The 22,050-nt window shown below is 33.0% G+C and overlaps 2 protein-coding genes and 1 long non-coding RNA gene across 4 annotated transcripts; 1 reads left to right on the top strand and 2 right to left on the bottom strand.

Moving 5' to 3' along the window:
• Positions 1 to 47: 47 nt before the first annotated feature.
• On the top strand, positions 48 to 2,004 carry LOC130499704 (uncharacterized). The gene is made up of 5 exons (XR_008938595.1): positions 48 to 409; positions 586 to 813; positions 895 to 1,305; positions 1,392 to 1,487; positions 1,564 to 2,004. It is a non-coding gene; the product is annotated as an uncharacterized LOC130499704 (long non-coding RNA).
• Positions 2,005 to 3,318: 1,314 nt separating this feature from the next.
• Positions 3,319 to 5,402, bottom strand: LOC108828371 (receptor homology region, transmembrane domain- and RING domain-containing protein 2). Of its 2 annotated transcripts, none has more exons than XM_018602034.2 (4): positions 4,945 to 5,402; positions 4,622 to 4,855; positions 4,144 to 4,545; positions 3,319 to 4,064 (listed from the first exon to the last, which is right to left on the bottom strand). In XM_018602034.2, the coding sequence occupies exons 1-4, from the start codon at positions 5,069 to 5,071 to the stop codon at positions 3,484 to 3,486; spliced, it is 1,344 nt and encodes a 447-aa protein (XP_018457536.1). In that variant the 5' UTR covers positions 5,072 to 5,402; the 3' UTR covers positions 3,319 to 3,483. The 2 variants fall into 2 exon arrangements, with proteins under 2 accessions (XP_018457536.1, XP_018457535.1); XM_018602033.2 differs by having other exon boundaries at positions 4,144 to 4,551; positions 4,945 to 5,400.
• A 7,886-nt stretch (positions 5,403 to 13,288) lies between these two features.
• Positions 13,289 to 14,722, bottom strand: LOC108825575 (uncharacterized). The gene is made up of 2 exons (XM_018598893.2): positions 14,022 to 14,722; positions 13,289 to 13,792 (listed from the first exon to the last, which is right to left on the bottom strand). Exon 1 carries the CDS (start codon positions 14,661 to 14,663, stop codon positions 14,037 to 14,039), a length of 627 nt encoding a protein of 208 aa, XP_018454395.1. The 5' UTR covers positions 14,664 to 14,722; the 3' UTR covers positions 13,289 to 13,792; positions 14,022 to 14,036.
• Positions 14,723 to 22,050: the final 7,328 nt, after the last annotated feature.

Below are 22,050 nucleotides of genomic sequence, written 5' to 3'. Positions count from 1 at the left end.
TGTACTTCTCAGACTTTTGGCTTCCTCATATTTTCTATCGCCGACTTCAAATCCATGTTTTTCTAACATCGTCAAAGTCCAGATGCTAAGAATCCGGGAAGCACATAAGAAGGTAATTCCGGCGGAAAATAATTGGTTCTTAGTTCTTTCTCCTGGATTATATATTTGACATCAGACAAACAAATTCATTTGTTTTCATCAAATTTGACAGTTGAAAGTTGAAACTGATGCAAAATTCATTTGTTTTCAACACATGTATAAGGAAGGGTCAATGTAATTTGTCAGTGGGTTTGACGGGTTACAGCACTGAGGGCCTGAAGATTTAGACGATAGATTCAAACGATGCAGATGGAGTGACTGAGATGAAATTAGAATCGCTGAAGCCTGAGGGATAACTTTGTCCTTGGTGGTATGTTACTTCTGCCATATCTCTTTTAAAATGCATTTTTGAATAACGTATTTTTATTGTTTGATACTGAAATTGATTTATGGTGATGGCACTATGAGTTACTAGATGAGCTGATTAAGTTTTGGGTACCCTCAGTATACGGAAACAAGGTTAGGGAATGTTTTCTATGTGTTTAGATACAGAGGAATAAGGGTATCATGCGAAAGGACCATCAAAAGTTCTCAAGAAACTTAAGGAAAAGGTAAAATAAGATGAAGACTGTTCTTACTAAACATAGACATGGTCGTGAGCATGATCGTGGAGAACAACATATCCCCGACGATCACGATCTTGACAAGGAAGATGCTGACTGAAGATTACGAAGTAGGCCAAATTGGCCAACAAGTTCACAGTGGTGCACCAAAGTATGTTCATTCCTTACCTTACTGCACGTTCTCTACCAGTTACGTTTTGGTATTTACGGTTTATTGGATTCGTGTTGGCAGCATGAGGAAAGCTCATCACATTCAGGAGATAGTTCCTCCAGGCACGAAGGCTTTTCCTGCCGTGGCTACTTCCCCCACTAAAGTCTCTGAGCCAATCAAAGCAGTGAAACCAGTACGAGGCCCCAATACCTCTCACGGACACGAAGCTCTGCCTCATCATGCAAGACCCTTAGGTGTGTCAGAAAATAAGAAAAAGAGGCGTTCCTACAATGACGACGTATAACATGCCCGTGTCTTCGCTCACTCTGACAGAAAATGCCACTAGAACGTTAGTTCTTGGTGAATAACTTAGAGTATGAACAATTTAGAGTCAACATCGAGAGATACAGAGGATTGGAAGAAGGGACGGCTGCTCAGGTCTGGGTGGGATGTCGAATTATCAGTCCAAAGTCACGTTTCCCACCGGAAAAAGTAATAGCTTTCCACCCACGTTTTAGGGTTCTAAATAAGGGTTTTCTTTAATCCATGTTGTTTCTGTATCTTAACTGGTGGAGAAGTTGGAGCAGCACAGCTCTTCCGCGGAGGAAAGGAAAATGTGATGATATTCAACTAAGCTCCTGGAAGAGATAGGGATATAGTACAAGAAGAATGAAGTGAGTGCTTTTTTTTACCTGAGTGGCTTTTGTTTTCAAGCTAAAAAGCATTTTATCCATCTGATTTTTTTTTTAGTTTCTGAAACGTAGGCACCGTCATTATTGGTGAAAAGTGAAATACCGCAAACAAGGCACACGACTTCTAATGGCAACCGTTCGGATTGGAAAGTGTGTTTCACCGTCAAATAAATACCAGTTATTGACTTGCATAGATCTTGAGGCTGAGATGAAAAGGTCAAAGCTTGAACTCAAGCAAACCATAGACATGTATGCCCTAGCTTCCAAAGAAGCACTAAAAGGTGGAAATATAGGTGTGAAGGAGAGGTAGTTGGTGATGACTAAGCTCATCTTACTTCATCTAATACTTTGAAGTTGAAGTAGTTGTCGAACTTAAATATATGTGTGAAGGAAAATAGTTGATGATGACTAAAGTCAGGCAAACCATGGACATGTATGGCCTAGCTTCCTAGACACGTTTTCTAGGATGAAGTATAATGTTGTTACAGTTGTTTATCGAGTGAGCAAACCAAAACCAAATAAAAACATGTTCCAAAAATGTTTACAAACAATGTTCTTTCTATTTTTACTAATACATGAAAATGTTTTTAATTGATATAATATATTTATAATTATGTTTGTAAAATTTATGTTTTACGAGGTCAATGCTAAAAACAATTTTCTAAAAATTAACCTTTTAGAAAAAATATTCAATATCATATATAACTTACAAAAGAAAGTAAATAAATAGTGAAAGTTGTTATGAAATAGTTAAAATTGATGTTACATATAATTGAGAACAAATTAAGCATTTCAAAAAAAAAATTAAAATTGTTTTTAATGGTAACCAAGAATATTTTGTAAGTATTGTAACAGAAAATGTAAGGTTATTGTATTGAATTTAGTATATTTTTTTAAAAATGCTAAAATAAGAAACTTAATCATGATTTTAATATTGATATGAAATATATATAATTGCATAGTCAAACAAAAAAATAATGTAAAACAGCCGGATAAAAAAAACAATACAAAATTAGATAACTTATGTTAAAGCCTAATAAAACAGACTTTGAATTTCTACAGCAAACCTAAGCAACGGATAAAATGATAAAATGGAAAAAAAAATCATTTCAACAAAAAGCAAATATTAAAAAAATATATAATGAAACAAATTTCTACGTATAGCATAAACTTACCCTAGAATTAAAAAAATCATGTCAAGCAAATATTCATGTAATTTTTAAACTAATATGAATCTTTTTAATTAGTAACAATCATTACTAAATGTTTACTCTGATTAATTAATTATTTACTCTGAAAAATAGAGAATAATGAAGATTATTGTTACTTTAATTTAAAACAACCATGATTATTAAAAATAACAATAAGATCCCAAAACTTTATTAATTATTTATTTTTTTAATAAAATAATTTTTAAACTACAATGTTTTTGTTGCCGTTATTGTAAAAATAAATACACTCTTTTTCAAGAAAAATAATACAAATTCATATAAAAACTTTTAATAGTAACTTCCCGCCCGTATGGCGGACCGACCCTAGTTTTTATATATAATGCAGATGCTTAAAAAGGTTTTAGTTACCTGTGTCATCATGGCGCATTTTCCACTCTGGTAACTGATCTAGAGAATTCTTGAACTAAGCGACTAAATTCAATGTATCTAAACGTGAAGTATCGGAAAATGATTTTCCAATACCATATGATTGAAGACAAAACATATAAAGATAAGGTCTTTTCACCCCCGAGCTTAAAACCAGCATGAGAGGCCTATTGAGAAGAGCCTTTGTGTAACCTAAAACCAAAAGATCGTTCATCTCAAACCAAAAGACTATAAAGCATATCATCAGTATTCACACGCACATACACAAACACAAACCGTATCTCTCTCTTTAGTTAAAACTCAAATACAAAAAGAAAGAAAAAAAAGAAAATCTCATCTGTCCATTGAACCATAACCAGTTTTGGTTCAATGAACTTTCTTCAACAGTCTGGCAGCGAGTTCGCAGAAGCGTATGGAGAGAAAGTTCCTGCTGACTCACTGTAACGCAGAGGATTCAACGGATGATTCGATGACGACCCGACTAGTCCAGGTGAAGCACTGATCGGGCTAGGCCTATACGGTGACATGTACCTGCTAGCGTTGAGAGGTGACAGAGTCGGGTAGTTAAACGACTGCGGAGAAGCCATGTACGATCTCTGCGACGGCGATGGAGAAGCTCCCTGGTGTCTGAGATCCATCGAGCTTCGACTCACGCTTATCGGAGGAGATCTCCTTAGAGAGGAAGACCTGAAGGACTGTCTGATGTAGGAAGAGCTCGCGTGTGCGGGAGAGAAGGAGATTGAAGTTGGTAATGATCCCATGGAAGGACCGATTAACATTGCTGATGATCTGAATGAAGATAGAGCAGAGGAAGATCGGAAAGACGACGAGGCGGACGAGAGCAGCGGTGTGCTCTCCGAAGCTGGGGGCTCCCCGTTGGCTGTTCTCGCGTCTCGTTTGCACACGGGGCAGAACGTTCTCCATGAGGTTAGCCACGAGTCAACACACACCGCGTGAAACTCTTGCAAACACACACAAAAGAGAGAGAATCAAGACTTGGTTTCTATATAACACAAATGTTGATTAGTTTATATACTCACTATGACGGCAAGGTAAGAGCCTGAGCTTGTCTCCGACGTTGTAGTCTTCGAGGCAGATAGCGCAAGTGAACGCGGTCGTGTTGTCTTCGTGGAACGAAGTGAAGATTAGACTCGGCATCGCTTTCACCAAGCGGCGGCTCATGCCGTGAAACTCTCTGACTCTAGAGGAGGAGCGAGATGTACGCCTTCTTATCCGATGCCTACGGACGAAGAAACAAGTGGCGAGAACAGCTGACATTGCTAACAGAGAGATGAATGAGACGGCCATGATGGACCAAGCAGAGTTCTCGAAGCTAGGAAGGAGATACACTTTGGTATCAGACAACCCCGCGAACTCCTTTAACGCATCTCCCGTCTCTTTGGTAACGAAAACCGCATGAATCTTGATGCCTCCCGAGTTACCTGCCACTGTACAAAACTCACAATCCATTAAAATGTTATGAAGATCAAAGACAGTAACATAGAAGATTCTTATTACTTGCTATCAAGGTTCCACGGTCTTCGTTGTCGTGTATAATAGCAGCTTTGAAACCAGCTCTCTGTGCTTTTCTGACTTTATCTTCGAAACTACAACCTCCTCTAACGATCAACACGAAAGGGGAAGTAGTACCGTTAGAGCTCTGTTCTGGCTTATTCATCAAGTTAGAGCACGCGTCAAAAGGCTCAGCCACATAAAGCAACCCAATTTCACCAGCTGCCTTAACAGATGGAGCTGCACAAATTAAAAAAAAAAAGGAAGAAACTTTAAATCATTTCGATCGATTCTACGTTGACCCAAAATTCAAAAAAAAATAAACGGACCGAAGTTAGCTTCGATGTCGTCGAAAGAGCGAGTGATGTTGTTCCTGATGAGAATGAGTTTGGCTGAAGAAAGGGTGAAGACGTGGAGGAAGAGTAGGAGAAGAAGCACCAGGGGACGATTCATCATTGTCTTCTTCCTTGGCAGATTGAAACAAACGGTGGAAAAAAAAAGTTTTAATCTTTGCTGGGGAAAATCTGATCGCGATTAAAGGGATTTTTTTTTCTTTTCAGACGATTGACACGTCAGCTTCCATTAAGAGCAGAGACTCTAAACCATGTCGGAAGATTTTTAAGGAAAGAGAGAGACTCAGATCGTTGAATACGAGAAACTATTAGGGTTCTTGAGGAGAGAGAGAGACAGAGAGAGAAGAACTAGAATTGTCGGAAGTAATAATATCTGGAAATCTCTGATTCGAGCTTTTGGTTAGGTTTTGTTTTGGCATTTTTATTATTATTATTCGAATCTAAACGGATAAATGATTGAAAGTTTAGTGTAAAGACAGATTATAGGGGTGACTCATCAAGATGTGCTCATGGTTTTATTTTGTGGATCCACTGGTTCGTTCGTTGGTTTGCCATTACCACTCAATTCTTTATTTTATGCAGTTTTTTTCTAACAACATTTATGCAGTTTATTTTATTTTTAAGAAAAACTCCCAAGCTTCGTTATCTATACTATTAAAAGAGAAGCAGTCTTACCATAATATTTGACTAATAATACATAACCTAAAATTTCTCTAACAATAATTTAGTCCATTCTTTCATTTATTAGACTACATCCTTTTGTCCGTGCAAAAGTTAAACGATATGTACACTTTTATTTAACTGGAAAACTAGATTAGTACCCGCCCTAAAGGGCGGAAATTGATTTGTCAAATTTCAATAAGTAATATATGGTATATATAATATGTGTATATAATATTATATATATTTTGTGTAACATTTATATATATATATATATACATATTAGACATATATATAATATTTTATAAAATATATATAGAATTTAATAGTGTTATAATTTGTGTTGTACTTGTTATTAGTTTGTATTTAATCTTCTTTCATTTTTAGTATAATAATTTGCCTTGTCACACCTTTTATCTTTTAACTTATACACATTGTTATGCTTTTTTCAAAAAAAAAATTTATACACATAGTCTCGTAAAATGTAATATATAAAGAAACATATTTAAAAAATCTACTGGCCATATGCCACCATTATTTGGTTGTTTGAACAAAAAAAAATCATGTTCTTGCATAACTGTGTATGTTGTGATATGATGTAGGTGAAGAATAAATATATGGAAGTAAAGTTAGTGATACGAACATGAGCCTATGTTGGTCTATGCCACATTATTTGGTTTTTGGAAGATCAATGAGCATAAGTATACACGGTCTTTGTATGTTTACGTTGTAAATGAGTCGGATATTTTTTCTCTTATGTCTGGAATGATATGAAACTCGTTGATTTAAGAGTGGTTCAGTTTTATATGATCTAATTATATTAAGAGATTAACCAAAATATTATAAAAGTGTTACTGGTTAGGTTTAACTAATCTATGTTGGTTAAGATTTGGTTTAATTTAAGTTGGTAGGTTGCATTGTATAGGAGGCATGATATATTCTAGCAACAACTATGAAAGAGTCCAAAATTTAAATGAGAACTTCAAATAGTAGATAATCCCTAAATTAATAGATTAGATATCACACGAAAATGATATAACAGTATGCTTTATATACGATTTTTTTTTTGCCAGATCATATATCAATACAAGACAAACAATATCAATCGTTTGATCCAGTTGCCAAAAATAAAAAATAAAAAATCAATTGTTTAATCCAGCAACTATGTAACAGTAAACTACATCCTACCTATATTTATGTAGACTATATATCTCATCTTTAGGTCCAGGTCTTTTCGTGTATTTAGAATAAAAAAAAAGATTTGACATATCTAAAAATCTAAAAGTAGCCAAAACACGAAAAATACTTGAAATCCCAAAAAAAATTCTGAAATATTCAAATATCTAAAAATTCAAAATCTTATTCGAAATCTGGTCCGATATACCAAAAATACTCAAATTTATCTGAATACCCAAAATATTTTTTAAAAAATTTTGAAATTTTACTCAAAACCTAACTATTATCGTAAACCCAAACCCAAAACTTTTTTAAAAAATATCCGTAATACCGGAAATATTTGAAATATCTAAACATACTTAATATACAAAATAATTCTGACCTGGATCTCAAGTAGGACCCGAACACAAACAAAGATTCGTGGGTCCAGAAAGATACCCAGGTAATTTTCTCAGGATCCGGACCTAAACCAAATCTAAGAAAAAGTTATATAAGATTGTACATATAAAATCTCAAATAAACTAATTAATAAAATATATAAAAGTTATATCTTGAGAAAATTATATAAAAGTTATAAAAGTTATATATTTTTCAATATAACATGACTTTGTATAATATAATCCGAAAATCTATACTTTCGAAACGCGAATCAAAATATACAAAATCCTAAAATACTAATTCATATCAAATTCTATTTATAACCTAACGAAATCCGCGCTTTTAAAGCGTGGATCAAAATCTAGTTGATGATTTAAGACTGCAATTTTGACCGGAATATTTACTTCTGAGTTTTTTTATTTATTTTTAATTAACTACTTAAATATTTTCGTGTCACTTATGCATCATGCATCACTTATGCATTATGCAACTGCAATTATGCATCATTTCCAAATCTAGACTTGCATTATTTATATTGTGGAACAAACATAAAATTAAATATATCAAATGTCTGGTCTCTTTCTAAATTTTAAAGATATATGATCTTGCCAAAAAAAAATAGAATATCATCAAAGTTGTTTCAAATGTATTGTTTGTATCATTAAAATTTTCTGAATCAAATTCTTTTATTTTCTAAATCCAATTTTTTTTTTCTTTTTTCAGCATCCAAATTATATTATAATATTATTTTTCGTAAACATATTTGATTATAAAATTTTATTCTGGATACTTTTCTGAAATAATTGTTTTAAATATAAATTGAACAGAAGATGAGCCGATTGAAACCACCGTGGTTGTAAGGTCTAATAAATACGTAGTTGGTTTATAGGTTAAAGAAACTAAAATTGTCTCGGCTTTATTACTATATATATCATCTACTTGGTACTGGGTGCATGTTAGGTGTTATCCTTGATTCTTATTGAATAAACAGTCAACCTCTAGATGTGGAAGGTTGTACTCATACATCTTTTGTAACTTTGAACTAATTCTCTGGATAACTCTTATTTGTTTGTTAATTCTTGTAGACAACAGGACATGATGGTCCCCCGTTCTATCAGAAATATCATTATTAGTTTTAAATTTTTAATAATCTATCCACAAAAAAACCATGATACACATATGATTAGCTTGCTTCTTCGGTTCTTCGGTTCTTCCTATTGGTTTTGATAGTACTGACTATTATTAAGAGTTCAAAGAGTGTGAACCTTTTGAAATAAAATCTTTTATTAATTCACTTGTATTTTAAAAACGTTTTAAACATTTACCGATTTTATTTGTTATGACAATAACCATATTATCTTTAGAAATCTTTGAAACAAATTATCAAAAATTAACTGCTACTGGACCTTTTTGGTTGGGCCTTTTCTTAGATCAGCCTCATCCAAGCCCGTGAAGTAGACGAATCATTAATTGAAATACTGTATGACGTATGACGTATAGAGGATGTCAAAACGGCCCATCTAAAAACAAACAAAAGCCCAGAAACAGGTAAAACGTATTCGTTCTTGCCTAAGTGGTGTGAATTTTGATTCCTCTTATTTTGTTCCACATGCGACACAATGAATTTTTGTTTTCTGTAATATGCAATGTAATCAGTTTGATCAAAATTGATGTGGATTTGTGTCAGGTGGATCTATTGCTCTTATGGTCATGTTTTTGAGTCTTGACTGTGTAAAATAATTAGTGTGCCTTATGGATGTGTTCGCCGGCGTGTCTATAATTGGTCCAGTTTCTAGTAATTAGAAGAAAACACCTTTGTAAAACTAAATTCTGGTTGTCTGCTTTCTCATTTAAGATCCGTGACCGTGTCCGTGACTAACAAACTAACGGGGATTAGGATTCCTCCAATGTCTACCGATACATTTAACAGCATTCTCTCATAAGTGGATCACTAATCATAACTTTTTCGAACCTTTTAGTGTGATGTGATCGATACAGAATCTCTTAAGGTTATGGCTTTTGCCTTTTGGTTCGATACTCTTGGGGATTACAACATTTTATACGTATGTATATATAGGAGTTGACATGTGTTATAAGCTTAACGTGGGAGATCCACTCACATGTTATCGTATCGGACGATCTTTTAATCATTATGGTATTAAATCGTGATGCTTACGTTTGTGAAGGCTCAAAAGGAAAGAAAAAACAAAGCATTAGACCATCTCCAATGGAGTATCTAGGAAGGTTCTATGTCATGATTCTATCTAATTATATGCTCAAAATTAAATCAAAAGAGGAAAAATAAATAGATATAATTTTAAAAATAGAACTTTTGAAACCAATTCTAAGTTAATACATGTCACTTTATGATTAGTTAGTATTTTTAAGAAAAAATACTATTTTTGTTTTTATTTCGCGGAAAAATTTGTTTGGTCCTTTTTTTTTCTTGGTAGATTCAACAAAAAGATTGAGCTCAGTAATCAATATGATCCCTCTTGGTTGAACCCGGGATTGCAGAGAACCCCGCCCGTGTTTAAACCCTTGGACGAGAGATCTCCGGCAGCCATGTACCGATGTACGACGGAGGTAAGTTTCTTCTTCAAACTTTTATATGCGTCTTTTTTCATCACTTGAGTTCAAGTCTGAATTTTTTCGTGTAGGGGTTGTTTCACAGACGAAGTGTCAGCTATTGTGGTTGACTTAGCTTCTAGGCTGGTTACGCCGGCGAAGTTGTAAGATGCTCTCAAGGCCGTTTTCCCTTCCTTAAAGCTTTTTTTTCCATCTTTTGCGCTTTTTGTCGTTTTGATGGCAATTCGAACTCGATTTCGTTATCGCAACATACATGAATAATTGAAAAATGATTTGGTTGAACATATATGACGTAAATTTTGTACAAAGCAAAATGACTATTAATCGTTTAGTTTTGTTTATGATTTCTCAAAATCTATGTTATATGTTTTATGTCAAGTTAATTTAAACTTTATGTAATTCAATAATTACAAGTTTTTTATTATAGAGTGTGATGCAAGTAATCTATTATTACAAATTTTTGAAACTTAAAACCTTTAATTGGTTCTATCATTGGAGGGATTAAAACTAAACAAGTATACAGAATTTTTAATTTGATTATTTTCAGTTAAAAAAAAATTAGAACTCTAAGATCATATCTATTGTTGGAGATTGTCTTAGTACATACATTTATCTTGCATCTCAATATTTATATTCATTCCAATTTCAAACATAACATAAAATACTTTATATTAGTATTTTTCTATATTAATTTCTTTGTATCGTTTTCTTATAAATCATATTCCTGACTACGTAACATCTAATAAATGTTGATAAAATGACAATAAATTATTTATTTTTATTTTTTGGAACACTGAAAATAAATTAAATATTATAAACAAAATAGATGCTAAAGTATGTAGTCTAGTGGTTTATCTTATGCATACGAACTAGTGATTTAAGTTAGTCCAGTCAAGTATTATCATCTAAATTCGAATCCGTATGTAACATAATAAAGTATATACAAATTAATCTTATGAAACAGTATAAGTATTGTATTGTTAACCGGCCTAGCTTCTTTATTATCACTATCGAGACTAGAGACACTTTCATAAATGCAAGCAATTCAAGATTACTAACGTTATTATAAATAATCACCGGCTTGTGTTGTACAAAATACTCCTTGGTGACAGAATAATATCAGCTTGTTTGTTGCTCAAGACTCTTGATTAAAACTGTGCTTTTCACAGAAAAAAACTGTGCTTTCGGATTTGATGCATTCACAAATTAAATGGATTCCGATTCGTATGCCTCATCTACATTGCATATATAGTATATTGTTTTCCATGTGCGAAGAAGACATAATGGTAGATGCTGATAATGGTGTCTTTAGTCTCAAGCTACATCTCAATCACTTATAGGGGTCCATCTTGTCTCATCCCATATTCATTTATCAGTTTCAATTATGCACATGCCCACGCTCACACATATACGTTAGTGCTAGATATTTGCATATACATAAGTGAAAGTAATCACTGTTTAATATATATCTTTTTAAAATTCTGAAATGAAAAAGTTACAAAAATAAACTTCATATGTGATGGTTTCATCAAATTTGAAAGAGACGACAAATTAAAATGTGCTCTTGATACATTTTTGTGGTTTTTCTTTAAAAGCGAGTGTTATAATTCTTTTTTTTTTGGCATCAGCGAGTGTTATAATATTTGGAGATAACTCAATAATGTAAAAGTACACACGCGAATACAAGGCAGACAATGATGAAAAGCAATGTTCATATTCATTTGTTTCTACTAATATTATTAGAAGTTGGTCATCATTTATATCCCACTTAACTTTAGGTTCTTTGGTTCCCCACTAATATCTTTCAGTGCTCCAACTCCAAACTTAGAATTAACGAAAACAGGTAAACGAATTCTCTAGTTAATTATTTGATTCTCTTACATATCAAACTACTTTTCATGTGAATATCTTAAACCTACTTGTGGTGTGTAAGAAAACTTATTAGACTTGACCTAAGATAAAAAAAAAAGTAGTTATTCCCTTCGAACATTCATACATTTTGTATTATACATATAAAGTTTTTGTATATTGGATTTATGGATATTCAATATGAAAAACTATTCATATATTTAGTAGTTCTGTATACTCGATTCACTCCGACCGATCATTAATATCCTGACAATATTTTGGTATATCTTCAAAAAAATTACTATGTAGCACCAAATGTCCAATGTGTGAATATCTGATTACGTACCGTACGTAGTTTTTAATTCTGAAAATATGTAAATGTTTTAAAGTGTTAAGAAGATTGAATTTTAAGACTTTTAAGCATAAGAAAATCGTCCATATTTTGTAAGTTCAAGGTGTTGGTATTTGTGCGTCGGCTACTGACCTTGCACTATGATTGATGATACGAATATGAATTAAATACAAAGAGGAGATAAAATGGAACGATCTTATGATAAATAAAAATTAAAATTAAGTTGTACGCTAAACCAAACAATTTGATATAAACTGTTCCTAATCTATCTTAAGTTTGATCAAGACATATTAACTACAGCGTGGGACATAAATGTGAACGAGTACTCAAATATTACATCATGTGAGTTGCGTATCAGTCAGGCGCAAAAACAATATTTTGAATACTATTGGATTTTATGAGATTTTCCCGTATCAATCTAGTGTTTTAAAAATTATGAAAATAAAAATCAATAAATGATCGATAATGTGGTATAAATTGGATATTTTTTCCATGGAATATATTTTGATGTCCAAATAAAGGAACACGGAGTCAGTTAATCCCAAACAAGCCACAACAGTATCTTCATAAAAATAAATAAGAATCTCCATATAAGAACCTTTTATTCATATTAAAGAGTATAATATACTTAGTCTATATAATATTATTTTCTTCAAATAGTTATAGAAGTGTATGAATTTTCTTTTATTTTATTTTATAACATTTTTACAATTTTAGGCAAATTTTAAAATTTATTTTATCTTTATTACTATATACCCTGCATTCTAGATTATGATTAATTAAATAAATGTTATTAAATAATAAATAATGTTTTCCATATTGGAAATAGTATATATTTTCTTCAACTTTGTACCAGAAATTGTAGTACATAAATACAAAAGATAAATTTTAGAGCAACCACAATGGTGTAGTGTTCTCATTGGATTTTTAGATGAATAGTGTTTTACATTTTAATATAACTGAATTTCTGGTTTATGTTTTAATTTTTTTTTTTAAATAAGTCATTTAAAAGAAAACATGTTAGTATTTAAAAGAATCTGGTTTGAGAAATTGTTGTATCTTTCTCCTATTTTTTTAGATTTCTAATAATATATTTTCATTAATAATCAACCCAAATGGGAAAACCGGAAAAAGACAGAATTTTTTTTTAATATTGCATACTACAGTACTTAAATATCTCTTTTGAATATATAATAGAATAGAGTGTACAAGACATGCATGCATGGTTAACCACCAACCCTTTTATTATTTTGTTAATTTGTTTGCCGTGTCCCAACACCAAAAATGAAAGATCAAAGATCCATTTAGAGACTTAAAGAAAAAACAAACTAGAGAATTATCATTACTAAATATATAATACAACTCAATTCACCAGCACGCTAAACTATCAGCAGTTTCTAAATGGTGAAAAACAACAAAATAAAAGATCAGTGCGTACAAACTCGTCCACGTCTAGAAGCATATATAACAAATTAATCAATGTTATTTTGTATGTACTTGCACATATAGCTTAGCTTGCTCTCACATGGGATGGGATTGGAAACTAGCTAGAGAGATCGCAGAACCTTCAGTCTTGGTTACTTCCACCGAACTGAAATTTTTTTTTTTTTAACTAAAAGGGTTAAACCCGGGTCAATGATGACACAAGCCTAACCCCCGGGTGGAAGTACAGCCCACGGATAAATTCTTTTCTAGGCATTCAAATGAGTCGAAAGCAATAACTCATATCCGTGTGGTCGGTGGGATTTGAACCCGGATTCGCCGTATTGGGTTTCTCAATTCCCTCAAGCGCCACTAGATGACTACCACCGATTCACCAAACTGAAATTATTGCAGAAAAGAAAATAGTTTTAAAAATGTTATCACACATGTAAGTAAATAACTAAATCTTCCTACTCTACCATCGAAGAAGTTTTTTTATATTCTTTTGAGAATAAGTCACTCTGAAATAATCATGTACCCACAATATACATTCAGAGAAAATTATATAAAAAGTATTACAAAGATCAAGAGAAAATATATAGTAAATTGTGAAAGACAACGAATTAACTGCGACGGCGTGGAATCAGTGATCATAAGAAGAAGCTTTTCTCGGTCTTGGGAGATAAACAATGGACTCTGCAACGGTACAAGTTCTCCGACAAGAACCGTAAAGACTCACTAACCCAAACCTGTCGCCAATGCTGCTCTTAGATAGCGCCTTGCTTGATCCACTGGAGTTTCCTCGGAACCTCTCGTCTTCCCTGTCGTCTTCATCGTCAACGTCGTCTCTGGAACACTCCAACAACGCGGCCGCGAATGGATCTTTCTCAATCACCGGGAAGCTGTTCTTCTTACTTAAACTGTTAGGTTTTTTATTTTTTCCGGACACCGGAAAATGTGTACTCCGGTGAGGAGGGAGGGGTAGTATAAGTGAAGATTCTTTACTTAGGAGGTGGTTGAGTCTGTGAGAGTAATCTTTGGGTTTCCCTGGAAGATGTTCCCAAGAGAATGGAACACCGAGGAGACGAAGAGGAGTCGCGGGAGAATTTAAAGGAGAGTCGCCTTGAAACACGAGGGAGCTAGAGGAGCAAGAGGAGAAGGATGAGAAGGAGGAAGAAGATAAAGATCGCCGGGATGAAGTGTTTGTCTTCGCCGGAAAGTTGACCGGATCAGATCTTCTGCCTAAAGTTCGAGTTCTTGAAGAATCCATGAAGAACAAGAAGATGAAGAGTGAGAGAGAGAGACAATGTGATCCAGAGAGGAGCTCTGTTTTTTGGCTTTTAGTTTAGTCTCTGATGAGATTCTCCTTTTAAAGAAAAACTGTGGGAAAATAAAGGATAGAATTGTCCAATTATTATTTTAAAACATTTGTTAAATTTATTGTAATTACAGTAGTGACAAGAAAAGTCAAAACATAATTATTACATCTAAGTGTTATTGTTTTGTTTCTACTAATTCTATAAATCTTTACCGAATTAATTATACGCTTGCATTTGAAACTTTTATTTGGACGTGGAATAAATTTTAAAAGAAGTTTAAACAGAGAATTAGATTTTTAGTATATATGGATTGTATTAGTGGAAACAGAGAAAGGTCTTTTGTTTAATTGGGAGAGAGTTGTGAAATTGAAGTGAAAATGAAACAAGAGTGAGAGTGGCGACCCCATTGGATTGATGGCTTTGAAGTGAGAGATGAAACCGATATTGGACACTAGGGACATGAACTTTTAAACTTCATAAATAGAATACTTCCTAAATAGATTGTGTCTAGCAGTATATGATTCAATATATAAAAAATGTTCTAATATTGGTTTGAAAGCGGAAGTGAATCATAGCTACATGTTTGTAATTCGTCTTGAAAACAATGAAAGAAGACAACTGTTAGTTGCAAACCTACAAATGATATTTGATTAGTAACTACCATAACGAATATGGTGAGTTGATTCCGTGCGGTTTGTGTTAGTGAAATGACTTGAAGACTGCTTGTGATTATTTAGTACTTTAATGAATTTATCGCATTTTAATATCAGCTGACATGTAGATGTTTTTCCGCTGGATTGGTTGAGGGAATAAGGTGTGACTACAGCGACTGTACAGTGGCACATGTACTCTCTGATGACTGATCAGGTTTACCTGGGGGCTGCTAGTCTGTAAAGGAAGGACGTTGACTCCAATCAACATGAACAAGAACGCAAGGTTGTATTAACTTGGGCTAATGATGGACCAGAAAAATCAGAAGACATGGAGAATAGTTCTTCTTAGTGGGTTACTTTAAAAACTCGTGTCTTAGTGGGCCGATAGGTTGCTGAGCTACACTATGTGTTGCTCTATACAAATCTCACAGCCTATGCATGCCAAGTTTCAAAATATGATCATTTTCTATCCAAATAACGGAACTTGTGAAGCTTATCTGCATATGGTTCTTTGAATCATGTTACATATCGATTGTAGGTAGTAGCAGAATTAGTCATACACGAGGACAAAATTATAGAGTTTCTTATCTATCATTGGCTGGTAATTCGAGCAATCTTATTCCCCTCTGAAACAATTTAAGAATTGTGACTCAAGTTTATCAAATTAATTATTTTAAAAGTTTGATATCTTTGATACGTACAGAACATACAAGGGTTGCAACTCATAAATGCATAGAAATATACCCCCTGAGTCCTGACCTTGAAAGAAGGATTCTGATAAAGAATGCTGTCTCGCCACTGGCCATTTAGGCAATGTATCAAATTACAGAGCTCAATGACTTTTCATATCTCTAATAGTTAAGTGTTAGTTGGATTGCTTTGCTTATAAGCAATCTATGTTAACGATAGCAAAGATATTCACTTTCCTCGTTCTTTCCATCGTATCAATCACACTTAATGTATAGGAATATTTACCTTGCTCATCACTGCTATCTCTGTATAAATGTAACCATTCTCTATCAATGTAAAGCATCATTCGATCATATAGTATCAGAGCTTACGATCTAACCAAACCTAAAGTTTTTCTTCTCTCTGCCGCCTCTCCAAAAGCTCCCTTCTTCTCTCATCTTCGTCCTCTCTTTTCTCTCTTTTCAAATGGCCAACGTGACAGGAAACGTGGACACTCGTGTCACAAACCTTGTCACAAACCAAGGCACTCTCCTCAACATCAACACCTCCAACGTCACCAAACTCAATGCTACAAACTACCTCATGTGGAGTCGCCAAGTACAGGCGTTGCTTGATGGCTACGACTTGTCTTCCTTCCTTGATGGCTCCAAGACAATCCCGCCTGCAGTCATTACGGTTGATGACAAAGAAACACCCAATCCGGAGTTTCTGTTTCACAACCGTCAAGACAAGTTGATCTACAGTGCCATCTTAGGTGCTATAACTCAATCCATTCAACCCCTCCTCTCCAAAGCCAACACCTCAGCTGAGATCTGGACTCTCCTAGCATCTACCTATGCTAAACCAAGCCGCGGTCACATCAAACAAGTTCACCACCAACTCAAAAATTGGAAGAAAGGTACCAAGACTATCTCTGAGTACCTTCAGGGCATCTCGGCCCGTGTGGATCAACTTGCTGTGCTTGGTAAGGTTCTCGATCTTGAAGATCAACTCGAGCTTGCTCTGGAAGGATTACCTGAGGACTACAAGCAGGTGGTGGACCAGATCGAGAGTCGTGACACTCCACCAACGTTCAGTGAACTCCATGAGAAGCTGTTGAACCATGAAGCTCGACTCCTTGCTGTTCCAACCTCTCAGTCCTTCCCGGTCACTGCGAACGTTGCCACAAACAACTACCGCCCACAGAAGAGCACCAACTATCGCAACTTCCAGTGGCAAGCTCCCAATCATCAGAATCCCACCGGAACTCGTCCTCCTCGTCCATACCTTGGCCGATGCCAAATCTGTGGGATACAAGGTCACAGTGCACGACGTTGCAACCAGCTGGCTTCACACACCGGACTACTCCCTGCACCTAGAGGATGGAAACCTCGAGCAAACTATGCATCTCCAGCACCTAACCCGTGGCTGCTGGACTCTGGAGCCACCCATCATATTGCTTCAGATCTAGCAAACCTCTCCCTGCATCAGCCATATACCGGTGGAGAAGAAGTCCTTGTGGGAAATGGAGCTGCTCTGGCGTAATCTATAATTCTATATGGTCTAATCTCGATTTTTGATTCTACTGGCGTTGTTCTTGCGCAAATAAGTATTAGTACTTAAATGTTCGTTTTCCAGTCTTGGCCGGTTTGACATATGGAATCATATTGTTAGATTGAGTGGCCCATGTACAGAATCACATGTTCTAATGCCACCCAACTATGTTATATATTTACATGTGGTCCGACCTTTTTTTGTTCATTTGTGATCATATACATATGTTCATAGAGTAAGACTAGACTATCAAAGTAGATTGAAATTATAAAGGCATTAAAAATTCAAATCGCAAATTTTTATAAATGGAAGACTCTTTATGCTTTCCCATTTTCCAATGTTTGAAAATGGAGAATGAGAAAGCATGACATACTATTACTGGGAATGCTTTCCCATTATAATTCTCTAGATTTGCAAGTAACCGATGAAAATGTGCCAATCCATTAGTTGACACCATGGAAAGAAATTAACAACTACAAGTCAATCAAAATAACATAGTTTCAAAGTTTTTCGTGATTATGAGGTTTTGTTTTTATTGCAGGAACAACCGTTTTTGCTGGTGGAGAAAATTATTGGTGGAGGTTTTGTGATGCCATTTATAATAGGATGAGGCTACCTAGTTAAGTTCTAACACTTAGTCACCTTTTGCTTTATTTTAGTTTTGTTTCTTAAAGTCAATGAACCAATTTACAAAATGAAGTAGACGGTTTTCATATCTTCCAAAACAATTATGAAACATTTGCAATATACTCCTTGTATAGTAATTTCATAACCAACAAAAAATGGGAGTGTGTGCACGGAAAATCACAATCACCTAGTCTTTTTATAATAAAAATACATTTATGTAATTTATGAGGAAATGGATAAACGAGGTTTAATTAGTCACATGACTTCAATGAAATTAAATGTGAGAACTATACGCTAATTTTAAAACTTAATTGACAACATTAAGACACGTTATTTAAGACCTAACTTTAGTCGAAGAAAAACGACACATAAATGTAGTTTATGAGGAAATGGAGGTGGTTGTAGAGGTCAAGGCTTATTTTTCAACCTATAATAAATTCAGAAACTATATTTAGGAAAGAAACAAAACAGAGAAGAAACCATATATGATAAAAAGAGAAAAAAGAAGAATCGAAACTAAATTATACTGCCGTGACGTAATTGTCATATATAAAGTGTACTCAAAAAGAAAATGGGAGAAGGGGATGCTCGTTCGTTCGTTATGATGACTCATGGCCATAAGTGGATCATGTGGTCCATATTCTCTGTACACTACTGATAATAAAATAAATCCTCCATCTCTCTCTTACACCTTTACTTTATCACGGCGGTTTCACCCACGCGCCGTCGTGGAAGGTGAACGAGAACAAACCCATCTTCGAAGAAAGGAAAGTACACAGTGATGGATGAATGACACAAAACGGATCTAAGTTGAGAAAAAAAAGAAAGGACAGTTTTGAGTGGATCATCACTCATCACGTGCAAGCGACACGCGTCGCCGTCATGAGTTTTACCAGTGGGACCCATCGTTGAAAGTTGAAACTGCGAAATTCTTACAGACGGATCTAAGCCATTCATTGTAGTACTTTGTGTTTATGTGCTTGTCTCTGTGAAGAAGTACTAAAATGATCCCGAGAAATCTGTTCTTTTCTTCTTGCACGATCTTTGACTTTTGAGATAGATTTGTATTTGTACAATCTTAGTCGCGTCATGGTCAGCGCTTCGAAGCCAATTTAATCGGTGACATTTCCATAGCAAATAATAATTGAGAACGGTCTTCGAAACGGTGTCGTGACGGCTCTGAAACGCACCACCGTACATCCCCGTAAGCACACGTCTTCTTCATCAGATACATTTTTTTTTTTTTTTTTTCTTCATCAGATACATGCATAGCAATACATCATGATCAAACGAATAGATAAAACATACGATATACATCATGTAACACATGTTTGCTCTTATCGAGTTTTGTCAAATTGAGCCATGCAGAATATTAATACGGCTAACATATATATGTATATGTAAGTAACTATGTAAGTCTTTTTTGGGTGCACATTTTTGATCTTATCGAGTTGTAGTCTTCGTACCCTAATTGAGTTGATCCACCGATTAGAAGGAACATTCGTGTCAATATTGTTTCTTCTTTCGTTCGTCTCACGACCTTTCGATGTTTTTGACGTGTTAGGTCGTGATTCTTTCATGTTCGAATATTGTTTTACTCTTAACATGTTTTACAAGATTTGTTCATTAGATTTAGACATGTGCCATGTTTCTATATTCGAACTATTTTAGATTATGAACAGCAGATGAACTTCATTAGAAGCATGTACATGTCGTAGAGAAAAATGTATACTATTTTAAAACATCAAATTAGCCACACACATAAAGCAATACAGCGACATTCTACTTATCAAAACATAGTCTTCTGTACGTTTGAATCATCGCAATTATTAATATCTTATGTTCTTTCACAGGATATTGGAATAGTATAAAAGGAAGACAAAACAATACTTATGTTATTTTGAAACATCTACGATAATATAAAACTTAGGATCAACACAAACTAGTCGTAGACTAGCATTTTTCAGTCATGCTTAAATATCATATTATTTGAAATAAAATTGATGGTCGACAAGCAATGGCCGGCTATGGCTTGGGGACATCACAGATTTAATTATATTTACACATTAGTTTTACCTCGTGTTTGCAAAGTGGCCTTGCTCATAATCTTACCCCGTACTGTATGCATTACGTACCTTGCGTCTCTTTTACTATTTTATTTTCATCATAAATATATGCTTAATAATAAATGTTTGAAAAAAAAAATAAATAAATAAATAAAATAAATAAATGTTTGAAAGGGAAATTTTGTTCACACTTCTCTTTGTCAATGTTCTTTTCACTTTATAATTTGATTTGATAATTTATTACATTTATCACTTTTTATTTAACCATTTTACATTTATATAAATCTTTCAGCTGTATATAGTAACATTTTGGTAATTGATTAATTATTTTTAATTTAAATTTAAAATAATATTTCGTTTGCAACTGAACAGAATTAGTACATCTAGATAATATGGTTATTTTGTTTTGATACTGTTTTGGGAAATTTTTGTTTAACTTCTCTTTTCATTTCTTTTAATTAATAAAAATCTGATATAATATTCATATAAATATTTTATACATACTGAAATCATTTTTGATAAAATAATTAAATAATGAAAATAAAAAAAATTATTCTTAGAAAATTTAATTAAAATAAAGCATAAATTTGTAAATAATTAAATCATAAAAACCAAATAATTGATACAATTATTATTTTAAGATAAATATTAATACTATTCAACAAAAATATTTGTAAACTCTCTATGTAAATTTTAAAAATTTATTTCCCTTTTGTAGAACATAATAGTATTTAGTACATTTCTCAATCAATCTGATTATATAACTATTTATTGCCTTTACATAATAATATATTCTTAATTTCTTTTTTTTTTAATTTTAATTTTCAATTATTAATTTTTGTTTCTTAGTAAAAAACCCATTAACAAACTCAGATTGAAAATATCTATTTTATTTGATTCAAAGAAGTTTTGGAGGTAAAGCTCAATTCAATTGGTCTCTCTTCACTTCTCTTTCCATTATATAAATATAATTAATAGTTTAAGATAAATATTAATACTATTCAACAAAAATATTTATAAACTCTCTATGTAAATTTTAAAAATTTATTACCCTTTAGTAGAACATAATAGTATTTATTACATTACTCAATCAATCTGATTATATAACTATTTATTGCCTTTACATAATAATATATTCTTAATTTCTTTTTATTTTAATTTTCAAATTATTAATTTTTGTTTCTTAGTAAAAAACCCATTAACAAACTCAGATTGAAAATATCTATTTTATTTGATTCAAAGAAGTTTTGGAGGTAAAGCTCAATTCAACAGGATCTCTCTTCACTTCTCTTTCCATTGTATAGATATAATTAATAGTTTAAGATAAATATTAATACTATTCAAAAAATATTTATAAACTCTCTATGTAAATTTTAAAAAAATTATTACCCTTTAGTAGAACATAATAGTATTTATTACATTTCTCAATCAATCTGATTGTATAATATTTATTGTCTTTACATAATAATATATTCTTAATTTCTTTTTTTATTTTAGTTTTCAATTATTAATATTTTTTTCTTAATAAAAAACCCATTAACAAACTCAGATTGAAAATATCTATTTTATTTGATTCAAAAAAGTAAGTTTTTGAGGTAAAACTCAATTCAACTGTATCTCTCTTCACTTCTCTTTCCATTATATAGAAATAATTAATAATTTAAGATAAATATTAATACTATTCAACAAAAATATTTATAGACTCTCTATGTAAATTTTTAAAATTTATTTCCCTTTAGAACATAATAGTATTTATTACATTTCTCAAT

Source organism: Raphanus sativus, chromosome 9, assembly GCF_000801105.2.
Source record: "Raphanus sativus cultivar WK10039 chromosome 9, ASM80110v3, whole genome shotgun sequence".
Lineage (NCBI taxonomy): Eukaryota > Viridiplantae > Streptophyta > Magnoliopsida > Brassicales > Brassicaceae > Raphanus > Raphanus sativus.
The sequence above is the reverse complement of the archived record's forward strand: the minus strand, read 5'-3'. Positions and strand labels throughout refer to the sequence as shown.